The 12,500-nt window shown below is 48.9% G+C and overlaps 1 protein-coding gene across 1 annotated transcript in view; it reads left to right on the forward strand.

Annotated features, from left to right (window-relative positions):
• LOC134462999 (metabotropic glutamate receptor 2-like) overlaps positions 1–12,500 on the forward strand; it is a 48,637-nt gene that overhangs the window by 21,039 nt on the left and 15,098 nt on the right. Inside the window, exons 4-7 of the mRNA XM_063216258.1 lie at positions 2,468–2,737; positions 3,626–3,966; positions 4,614–4,840; positions 11,608–12,341. Coding sequence (XP_063072328.1) covers positions 2,468–2,737; positions 3,626–3,966; positions 4,614–4,840; positions 11,608–12,341 — 1,572 coding nt within the window. The remainder of the gene's footprint in view (positions 1–2,467; positions 2,738–3,625; positions 3,967–4,613; positions 4,841–11,607; positions 12,342–12,500) is intronic.

Genomic DNA, 12,500 nt, shown 5'->3' on the forward strand with positions numbered 1-12,500 from the left:
GTCAGTAGTCTCTCTGCATAGAGCAAAGTCCCTTGTATTCTATCCATGTTCCAATGTCCACACACACACACACACACACACACACACACACACACACACACACACACACACACACACACACACACACACACACACACACACACACACACACACACACACACACACACAAAGCAGTTGTACATTCTCAGAGTGTGGAGGAGTTGAAGAATAAAGAGGAGAGGAAAATGGAGAGAGAGCGAGAGAGAGCGAGAGAGAGAGAGATGCTCCAGAGGGAGGGATGAAGATGGAGAGTGAGATGAAGAGAAAGATGAGAGAGAGAGGGAGAGAGGGGATGGAGAGACGGCAAGATGGAGAAAGAAGGAGATAAAGACAAGAATATGTAAACGAGAGGAAGGAAGATGGAAGATGGAGAGATATAAAAGAGGGTGGGAGAGAGGAAGATGTAGAGAGAGGGGGGATGAAGAGGGAGAGATGGAGAGGAAAGAAGTGGAGAAGAGAGAGAGAGAGAGAGAGAGAGGGGGGTGGGCGTCACGATCGCCGTCAGAATCTCTGCGGAGGCAGGCAGGGCCACTGTCAGCTTTCGCGGGGTCCAGGGCAAAGTCATATGAAAGGGCCCACCCCACCGTCAAATTGCATCCAATGTAATGAAATCCCAAATTTGGCCACTCTCTCTCTGGGCCTGGGGGCAACTGACCCCTTTGCCCCGCTTGTCATCTTCCCTGGAGACAAGAGGCACAGAAAGAGCGATGAAAGACAAGAGATGGAGAGAGAGAAAAAAAAGAGGGAAAAAAACTCGGGGCTGAATTCCTGCACAGCTTGCCAGAAAAACAGATTGCTGCTCAGGGCAACTATCATTTCCATCACCACGACCACCACCACCACCACCACCACAACCACCATCACCACCATCACCACCATCAGCACCACCACCACCATCAGCATCACCATCACCACCACCATCAGCATCAGCATCACCATCACCATCACCATCATTGTCTTTGTCTCTCTTCTCTTCTCTTTTCTTTTCTTTTCTTTTCTTTTCTTTTCTTTTCTTTTCTTTTCTTTTCTTTTCTTTTCTTTTCTTCTCTTTTCTTCTCTTCTCTTCTCTTCTCTTCTCTTCTCTTCTCTTCTCTTCTCTTCTCTTCTCTTTATGGAATGGGTGATGCTGCTTCTGCGCTGTCTCCGGTCTCCTACATGGCCCGAGTACATGTGAGCAGTGGACCCACTCCAGGGAGATGTGTGATGGGAGTGTGTGTGTGTGTGTGTGTGTGTGTGTGTGTGTGTGTGTGTGTGTGTGTGTGTGTGTGTGTGTGTGTGTGTGTGTGTGTGTGTGTGTGTGTGTGTGTGTGTGTGTGTGTGTGTGTGTGTACACTTGCATGTATTTGCATGTGTGTGTGTGTGTGTGTGTGTGTGTGTGTGTGTGTGTGTGTGTGTGTGTGTGTGTGTGTGTTTGTGTGTGTGTGTGTGTGTGTGTGTGTGTGTTTGTGTGTGTGTGTGTGTGTGTGTGTGTGTGTGTGTGTGTGTGTGTGTGTGTGTGTGTGTGTGTGTGTGTGTGTGTGTGTGTGTGTGTGTGTGTGTGTGTGTGTCGGGTCAGAAGAAGGGGGCGTTTGCCTCTGAGTCAGATTCGGTGGTGTTGACTCAGATATCAAGTCTAAAGATACATGATCAACTTTTGCATTCATTACTCGCGTTGTGCGTCAGCAGAACTACTTACTCACAAGTAACTGATATGTGCTGGAAATGGGCGTATTATAAAGAGCTGTGCTTTTTTAGACGGTAATACCCACGCACAGAGCTGTGGTACAGTAATAGTGCTAAAAGTCCTCCTCCTGGGCAAAGTACTTACTGTGCTGGTACACGGAGGAGAAAAAACACGTTTCTACTTTGGCATATGTGGTATACCAGTGTGGACAGATACACATACGGACACATACAGGCGCATGCACGCACATACATAGACACAATTTTCATAATACATTCATGAATTCCATTTTAGAGAGAAATGTTGTATACCAACACACACCACACACAGACACACCTCTCTGGTGAAACGTACCCTCTCTCCATGTTGGCTTCCTGCGCTAGATGGCCGTTCCATATTCTGCAAATCAGCTACAAATACACACACACACACACACACACACACACACACACACACACACACACACACACACACACACACACACACACACACACACACACACACACACACACACACACACACACACACACACACACACACACACACACACACACACACACAGCCTTTGTAAAACTCTCTTTTAGACAGAAATGTTGTACAGTATACAAACATAGACAGACAGACAGACAGACAGACACACACACACACACACACACACACACACACACACACACACACACACACACACACACACACACACACACACACACACACACACACACTGGAGTAACCGTAAGTGTCTATCTCTCTCTGTCCGCCTCATAGGTGGCCAACTTGCTTCGGCTGTTCCAGATCCCGCAGATCAGCTACGCCTCCACCAGCGCCAAGCTGAGCGACAAGTCTCGCTACGACTACTTTGCGCGCACCGTGCCGCCCGACTTCTACCAGGCCAAGGCCATGGCGGAGATCCTGCGCTACTTCAACTGGACCTACGTGTCCACGGTGGCGTCGGAGGGCGACTACGGGGAGACGGGCATCGACGCCTTCCAGCAGGAGGCACGCGCCCTTCAGATCTGCATCGCCACCTCTGTCAAGGTCAGACCACCTCTTTCAAGGTCAGCCCAGCTAGCTGTTGCTACAGTGTGTCATAGCCAACGCGTCAATTTCTGACTACCTTTGACCAGAATGCAATTTTTAATGTCAGTATGAGGTTTTCTTTGTACAAATCACGTTTTACCACTACACATGCTTGACACCATTTAATGCAAATTTGTTTATCATGGTCTCATCAAAGTCAAACAAACAAAGGATATGGGTTACCGTAACCATGTCCTGAGATCTAATAACACCAAGCTAAACAATTGGCTTTAGAAGGTGTCAAGCATGTGTGGTGGTAAAAAGCAATTTTCACAAAGAAAAGTGCCCCATGCTTTAAGTCAAGCATGGTAGTGGGAGTGGCACGGCTTGGGGCTGTGTGGATGCCATAAACAGTAGGAAGCTGAATTTCACCAAATGAAACATGCTTGTCAAAATGTACTGTGACCACTGAAGCAGATCCTGATACTCTCTATACGGAATTTATTCAAATCACGCATCTAGTTTAGCAAGGTGCAGACTCAAAATGTAAAAGTTCAATGTAAGGCAAGGATGATATGCCGATGACCTCCCTTTTAATCCCTTTCAATTCTGAGATGTTTCGAGCCAACACGGCCCCTTCTCAGACACCATAAGAGAGTTTAACATAGGGGTGTACTCACTTTTGCACCAGCATAATTTCACAAAAATGGGACAAATATGTAATTTAAATTGTACTATTGACCTTACTTTTCTGTCATAAGCTCAAAGGATGTTGCATTACACTTACTCTATGATCGTTTTGGAAATAACTTTTGTTCTTATTGGAATATTGTTCAATATGTTACTTTTCAACAAGGGTGGTGTACTCATTATTGCTGTGCACTGTGTATCTAAAAAAAACAATAGGTCAGCCGCTCGATGAGTCGCTTCAGCTACGAGAACGTCATCCGCTCGCTCCAGCACAAGGGCAACGCCAAGGTCGTCATCCTCTTCATGCGCAGCGAGGACGCGCGCGAGCTGCTGGTGGCGGCGTCGCGCATGAACGCCACCTTCGTGTGGGTGGCCAGCGACGGCTGGGGCGCGCAGGACAGCGTGGTCAAGGGCACCGAGGCCACGGCCGACGGGGCCTTCACCATCGAGCTGGCCTCCTTCCCCATACGCGAGTTCGGAGACTACTTCACCAAGCTCACGCCGCACGGCAACAAGCGCAACCCCTGGTTCCGGGAGTTCTGGGAGCACCGCTTTGGGTGTGTAAAGATAAGGAGAACCACTTATTACACCACTTATTCTTCCCTAATAATCAGACAATGGCAGTTATATCTGGACAGGAGCACTGTATTAATTACTAAGGGTACCTGAATGGCATGGCACATGAGCAATTAACAGGATGAATACAAAGTCAAATTAAAGAGATATCAGCCAAAGCTTGAACTAGTTGAGAGAGCAAGAGCCAGAGGGACAGAGAGAAAGAGATAGAGAGAAAGGCAGATACACACAGTGTGTGGGAGCCAGGCAAGTATAGAGTGGCTCTCCAAGCCATTCATTACCATGTCCTTATATATTAGTGTTTCTCAAAGGGGACTCTACAGTCATGACAATAAAGGCATTCTGTTCTATTCTATTCTATTCTATTCTATTCTATTCTATTCTATTCTATTCTATTCTATTCTATTCTATTCTATTATCTTCTGTTCTCTTCTCTTCTATTCTCTTCTATTCTATTCTTTTCCGTTCTATTCTTTTCCGTTCTATTCTATTCTATTCTATTCTATTCTATTCTATTCTATTCTATTCTATTCTATTTCGTTCTGTTCTGTTTTATTCCATTCTATTTTATTCTATTCTGTTCTGTTCTGTTCTGTTCTGTTCTATTCTATTCTATTCTATTCTACAGGTGCAAGCTGACGGAGCCGGGCTGCGCGCTGAGGAGCCTCCGGGACAAGAGCTTCCACCAGGAGTCCAAGATCATGTTTGTGGTGAACGCGGTGTACGCCATGGCCCACGCGCTGCACAACATGCACCAGGCCGTCTGTCCCAACACCACCGGCCTGTGCGACGCCATGAAGCCGGGCAACGGCAAACGCTTCTACCGAGAGTTCATCCTGAAGACCAAGTTTGACTGTGAGTGAATGTCAGTGAGTCCTCACTGTGTGGTGCTGCCCAAAATATATTTATGTTTTTTTTCCAAACACTTTGGGTTTGCTTTTGCTATTCTTCTAGCCTGATAAACCAGCCTAAATGGATTGGATGTCTAGGCAAAACATTTTGCCGTCCAGCAGTTGGCGCTGGTTTTCCAGGCTACTATTCTTCTTTAAAGTATGCAGCTCCAAATGCATGCACTCTTGGCACTTCTTGCAATATTTCACATTTACTCTAAAATGTAAGTACAACACTTTTGTATCACTTGTCACAACCTGGCTCACGTGCCATGCACAGAAAGGGAAAGACAAGAGGGAGACAGCTTACAGATCTTATATTTTTCCAATAACTCCCAATCCCAACCCGAGATCCCAGATAGGTAAAGGGAGAGAGATCAAGAGTCGCCTCAGCAAGCCTACAGCCCACTACAACGTGGGCCCTGGCTATCTCTCACAGGCAGACTGACAGACAGACAGGCAGAGAGACAGAGAGAGAGTGAATGCACTGGAGCTCATTTTAAAGGCCTGCACAGGAGTCATCCAAACAGCACAGCACCTGAAAAGAAACATTAGTGAAGAGTCACCCAGTGTTGCGGTGGAAGCCTGTAATGATGACAGCAGGGCCGTCACACACTCAACACCATGAACTCAACCTTGACAATCAATACTGTCTAGTCATAATTAGTCTTAATTATGAGATAGAATGGCATAATCATACAATTAAAAGATAAAATGTTTAAATGATGCTGCACAAGACTCAAAATAATTGTTTGAAGAGGCAACAACGTTTTTCTATGCTTGTAATTCAAATGAGAACTGAACCAAAACCTCATACCTTTTTCCACACTGCTGTATGTGTCAACATGCATGTTAGTTAAAAAGCTATTATTAGGAGCGTACAACACACTTTCCGCAACGACTTAAAGAGTTCACACAGAGATGGCACAGCACTGACGGGGGTGTGATTCATTTGGGGTGGGACTGAGGTTTGCAAATTCTGCATTTCAGGGCTGCTTATAGGACAGCTTTGGCCGGGCCAAAGTCATTTGAGTAGGCCCCTCCACCCAATACATACAATGTATTGAGGATCCAATTCTGGGGCAACCCTCTCACCCTGGGCCCGGAACAACTGCCCCATTTGTCCCCTCCTGTTGACTTCCCTGCTGCATTTGCATAGGAAGAGCGTTAATTATCAGTTTCTGTGCAGTGCTGTGGTGTTTCCGTGCTCCGTGACGGATCTACTCCAACACCTCCTGAACCCTGTAGCCCACTGCTGCTGGGAGATTCATCAGACCTGGTCTATCTTAAGAGCATGTGTCGCCTAAAGACCTCGCTGGCTGTTTGCCAGATGAGTCTCCCCTTCCTTGCGTTGCACTTGGGTGACATTCACAGATGTAGCTGTGGGTTGGGAAGGGTAGGGTAGGGTAGGGAAGGGTGGGAGGCACTGTGCTGTGTGCCTTTAGGATGCAGACAGGGAATATGTTTGGAGGATATGAGAATATAATCAGAGTTGTTTGAAGTAGATGTAGAAGAGCTCTTACAGATCATCTATGTAGTTACAAAACCAGTAGTGTGATATTACGTACATACTCTTTACATAATTTGCAATATCACACTGCAAGTGTTGTACCGCTTTAGCCGGGCCCGGGACAAAGCCATCTGTAAGCGCCCCCCACCCAAAATATACAATGTAAAGAGAACCCAATTCTGGGGCCCCCTTCTCCCTGGGCCTGGGACAACTGACCCCTTTGCCTCTATTGATAACCAGATGAGTGCATGTTTGTTGGAATGCTCTCAGCTGAAAATAGATGTGTGTATGAACAAAACGATAGGACAGAGAAGCGTGTTGAAGTCAATAGGGCTCAATGGTGGGAGTCTCGGCTGTCTAGACTGTTAAAAAGTATTTTTTCTCCTGTGGTTTACTGTAATCTGCTCTGTCTGTGTTGGCACTTAGTCTCCCACTCACTGTCAGCTGAAGTGAAGGAAATCAATGGTGTTTGCGTGTAAAACTTTATATAATCTTCCTAACACATGGATAGGCCCACAATTAAAGCCAGCCGTTTGACAGAAAGTTGATTGTCAGGAGTTTTATCCTGCAGAATGAGGAGGATATGTATTCTTATTTTTGATCATTACATATTGACAAAGATACTCCAGGGGATAAAAACACGTTTTGGATAATTGGCCAAAGATCAGTAACAAGTATCCACTTAATATAAACAAGCTCGAAACCAGCACAGAGAAAAATGTCTCCTTTAATTCTTTTAGAAATGAGGAGTCTTGAAGTTCCCTATCCTTGCGGGGACTACCGACGGCTCAACGACGCGACAACGCCCGACCGCTACCCAGTGCCCCACATCCAGGATTTTTCAGCACACCTGGCTGGCAAGGTCATTTTTTCCAAAGTGGACTTGATCAGAGGATACCATCAGGTGCCCGTACACCCTCTCGACATCCCAAAAACAGCTGTGATCACGCCATTCGGTTTGTTTGAGTTCCTGCGCACACCATTCGGGCTCAAAAACGCTGCTCAAACTTTCCAACGGCTCATGGACTCTGTGTTACGGGATCTGCCTTTTGTTTTTGTGTACCTTGACGACATCCTCGTGGCCAGCACATCTCCGTCAGAGCACCTTTCGCACCTTCGCACTCTGTTTGAGCGGCTTACCGAGCACGGGCTCATCATCAATCCGGCCAAAGTGCGAGTTCGGCCTGCCCCACCATAGACTTTCTGGGGCACAGAGTCACGAAGGACGGGATCGTTCCTCTTCCGTCGAAAGTGGAGGCCATCACCGCTTTCCCACGCCCAGTCACCATCAAGCATTACAGGAGTTCCTGGGCATGGTGAACTTTTACCACCGTTTTCTCCCCAGGGCCGCCCAAACCATGCGACCCTTGTATGAGGCTCTGAAAGGCGGCAAGCCTAAACACACTGTGGACTGGAGCCCGGAGAGAGACAAGGCTTTTGCGGACGCTAAATCAGCCCTGGCTAAGGCCGCCATGTTGGCCCATCCCGCCTCCTCCGTCCCGATCGCACTGACCACAGACGCCTCCGACTACGCTGTCGGTGCGGTTTTCGAGCAATGGGTGGGTGACGCTTGGCAGCCTCTCGCTTTTTTCAGCAGGCAGTTGCGTCCCAGTGAACGGAAGTATAGCACTTTCGACCGGGAGCTACTTAGCGTGTACCTGGCCATCCGACACTTTCGTTCACTGCTGGAGGGACGCCAGTTCACTGTCTTTGTGGATCACAAGCCACTGACTTTCGCCATGTCCAAAGTCACTCAGCCATGGTCTGGCAGACAACAGCGGCAGCTCACTTACATCTCCGAGTTCACCACGGACATTACAACACCTCTCTGGCAAGCACAACCCTGTTGCTGACTGCCTCTCCCGTGCTCTTGAAGCGGCGGTCCACCTCGGCCTGGACTACAGCGCATGGCAGCAGAGCAGGCCGCGGACCCGGGAGTGCAGGCTCTCCGTTCGTCTGCTACTGGACTACAGCTACAGATGTGACATTCGACGAGGCTGGCACTACTCTGCTCTGTGACATCTCCTTGGGCTCTCCTAGGCCTGTGGTACCTGCGAAGTGGAAGCAGCCTGTTTTTTGACACCATCCATGGCCTCTCACACCCAGGAACCAAGGCCTCAGTCAAGTTGTGTCAGCCAAGTTTGTGTGGCCGCGGACCTGAAAAAGGACGTGAGAGGCTGGGCGCGCACCTGCATGGGGTGCCAGCGTGGCAAAGTACAAACCGCCACAACCAAAGCGCCACTGGAACAGTTTCAGGTGCCAGAACGACGTTTCGACCACGTCAACATCGACCTAGTTGGCCCACTTCCACCCTCGCTAGGTTACACTCACGTGCTCACGATGGTCGACAGGACCACAAGGTGGGCTGAGGCTGTTCCACTGTCATCAACAACATCAGCTGATGTGGCACGGGCATTTATCGGCACCTGGGTGTCACGTTCTTTTGGCACCCCATCGGACATTTTCATCAGACCGAGGCGCTCAGTTTACCTCTGAGCTTTGGAACGCTGTCGCAGGGAGCTTGGGGGTTAAACTCCACCGCACCACAGCCTACCATCCCCAGAGTAATGGCCTCTGTGAACGTTTCCATAGGTCGATGAAGGCCTCCCTGCGTTCTAGCCTGCGTTCTAGCCTGAAGGACTGTTCCTGGGCTGACAGGCTCCCATGGGTCATGCTGGGCATCAGGACTGCACCTAAGGAAGACCTCCAGGCCTCCTCCGCAGAACTGGTCTATGGCCAGCCGCTACGGGTCCCCGGGGAGTTTGTCCCCAACACCACGAGCCCTTGGTCAGCCACACTCCAGCGATCCACCCTGTTGGACAATGCCAGGCTGTTTGCTCCACTTCCTACCTCCCGCCACTGTTTACCGAACTCTCACGTCCCCAGCGGCCTTCAGTCTGCTGACTATGTTTTTATCCGAGTGGATAGCCACCGCGGACCTCTCCGTCCGCCTTACGAGGGCCCTTTCCGCGTTGTGGAAACGGGGGACAAGCACTTTGTGGTAGACATTGGAGGCAGGCAGGAGTGTGTATCAGTGACCGCCTTAAACCTGCCCACCCTAGATCTGGCCCGGCCTGTTGAGCTAGCGAAACCCCCGAAACGGGGACGACCTCGGACTAGGTCCCCTCTTCTCGTTCCTCCTGCCACTCGGCCACGCCGCAGGGGTGCCTTGCAGACAGCCACCGAGGGGGCGGTTCCGCCTTCTCTCTCTCATTCGGAGGAGCCGCACTGGACGTTTGATTCGTCCCCCACGCCGTTGATAACCAATTTTTTGTTTTTCCTCTCTCTCTCTCTCTCTCTCTCCTGTCTCTCTCTCTCGTCTCTCTCTCTCTCTCTCTCTCTCTCTCTCTCTCTCTCTCTCAGGTTTCTGATAGTGTGAATTCTGGGGGGGCATGTGTGGTGCTCTCACCAATGACATAATTCACGTACTATATGTTCGGTTAAATGTTATGTTGTGTGATACCTGTTATTGTTGCGGTCCCTTTAAGTGTTCCGATGACGTTTGATATTGCCGGCTTTTTCTGTCATGCGCGGCGCCATGTTTTTAGTCAGTTAAGTTAAGTTATTAAACGCGACTCACCGAGTCTTAATGTGAGAAGTTGTGCGGCTCGTTTCTTCGCCTTAAGGCAACTTCTACAACATTACATTATATATAGTTCCATACATACATATACCAAATTCACTGTGAGTTACTGAATTAAATGTTATGCAGTTTTACATGAAATATGACATGTTTTGTAAAGAAATCTTAGAAATTACATTTGCAATATAATGAAGTTGAACTTGATTTATTAGGAGCAACGTTTCGATCATAGATTCGATCTATGATCAAAACGTTGCTCCTAATAAATTAAGTCTTTTGCAAGCAGTGTGCAGATCCTTTCCCGCTCCTAAATGTGACAGTTTTTTTGATTTGGCACCTGCTGATGCTTTTTTGCTGGATGTGCGCACTTTCCACTACACTCTGCAAGTTGTTTCTAATCATACCCAGACCTTGGAGACTAATGTTTACTGTGCTTTGAAGCTCTCACTCATTATTTTGCTGAGCTGTTGTTTCATATGTGAAGCATTCATAGTGCTATTTGGACAGCTTCTGACAAGGAAAGAGTTCATTTGAATGTCAGACATTTGCCGTTTCCCTATCCTTGAGTAAAAGGAGATGAACACAATATTGAGTTTTTAAGACTATTGTCTGGTGGTAGGAGATCAGATCACTGTTGTAATTTTAAAGGTGATCTACCGCTACTTTCCTAATCCTCTGTTTCTCAGCTCCTCAGCTCCTCAGCCCCTGTTACTGTCAGTATTCAATATTCAATATCTCTATTCATTATTCAATTCACCCTTCCAGCCTGTTAGATGTAAAAAAAAGCAAGTTGCTTTGCTGCCTCAAGTTGGAAAAGTCTCGAGTTGAGTTAAGTCTCGAGTTGAGTAAACTTACAAAGGCTGCAGGGGAACTTGTATTTTTTATCTTTATCTGGCTGCAATGTCATACAGTGGAGGCAACTGGACTTCTTATGCATTTTTTACGTTCCAAAAGAACCTTGGTTGCCTGGAATTTACTGTACCTCAGGCAGGCAGGCGCTTAGATCAATGGTTCTGAACCTTTTCTCAACCTTTTTAGGGCAAACACCCCCTTGACCTCATTATAAGCCTCACAATACCCCTTTGACCTCATCATAAGCCTCACAACCAGTGGTGTAGTCTATGTAGACCGCAGGTATATGCAGTATACCCACCTCAAAATTTCAGGGACTTCAGTATACCCACCGTAAAATTGATTGATCCATTATTTAGAATAGCACAAATGTATACAGTATACACACCTCAAAAAATGCTCAAATATACAGTATACACCACAAAAAAGTAGACTACACCACTGCTCACAACACCCCCTTGATCTCATCATAAGCCTCACAACACCACCTTGACCTCATCATAAGCCTTCAACACTTAGTATTAAAACAATGAAATAGAGTGATTCCCCCCATTAGCAACTGACACCCCCCCCCCAACGCCCCCCAAGTACTCCCTAATGTCCCCTGGTTTGTGAATAACAGCTCACAATTGCTGACATGTTCATTCCTTTGACCCTAGAGTCGCTGTAACTCATTTTGTTCAATAGTAACATTGTACTAGTACGTATGTGCCTCATCTTTCCTAACTCCTCTCTCTGTCCACCCCCCACCCCGTTTACTGACTCCCCGTTCCTCCGCTCCTCACAGCTCCCTTCCTGCCCTCCGAGACGGAGAACGTGGTGCGCTTCACGCCGACGGGCGACAGCCTGGGCCGTTACAACATCTTCCACTACCACCAGGAGGAGGGCAAGTACGTCTACAAGAAGGTGGGCTACTGGGCGCAGGTCCTGACCCTCAACACCACCCTGGTGCCCTGGCCCAACGCCGCCGTGCCCACCTCCCAGTGCAGCGACCCCTGCCAGCCCAACGAGGCCAAGAGCATGCAGCCGGGCGACGTCTGCTGCTGGATCTGCATCCCGTGCCAGGCGCACCAGTACCTGCTGGACGAGTTCACCTGCCAGGACTGCGGCTTCGGCGAGTGGCCCCTGGCCAACCTGACGGGCTGCTTCGAGCTGCCGGAGGAGTACATCCACTGGTCAGACGGCTGGGCCATCGGGCCGGTCACCATCGCCTGCCTGGGCATGCTGTGCACCGTGGCGGTGGCCGGGGTGTTTGTGCGCCACAACGACACCCCGGTGGTGAAGGCGTCCGGCCGCGAGCTGTCCTACATCTTGCTGCTGGGCGTGTGGCTGTGCTACGGCATGACCTTCATCTACATCGCCAAGCCCTCGGCGGCCGTGTGCGCGCTGCGGCGGCTCGGCCTGGGCACGTCGTTCGCCGTCTGCTACTCGGCGCTGCTCACCAAGACCAACCGCATCGCGCGCATCTTCGGCGGGGTGAAGGGCGCCGCGCGGCCGCGCTTCATCAGCCCCGCCTCCCAGGTAGGGGTGGGCGATATGGCGATATTAAAGTGGTGGTTCTCTGTTTTAGGCATTAAGCCCTGTTTTGTGTGACTTCTGGGGTGAAGTAGAGATGTTCTCATTACAATTTTGACATTTGGTGCTGAACGGAGCATTTGGGTATTCAAGACTGCAGCCCCC

Source organism: Engraulis encrasicolus, chromosome 14, assembly GCF_034702125.1.
Source record: "Engraulis encrasicolus isolate BLACKSEA-1 chromosome 14, IST_EnEncr_1.0, whole genome shotgun sequence".
NCBI classification, from domain to species: domain Eukaryota; kingdom Metazoa; phylum Chordata; class Actinopteri; order Clupeiformes; family Engraulidae; genus Engraulis; species Engraulis encrasicolus.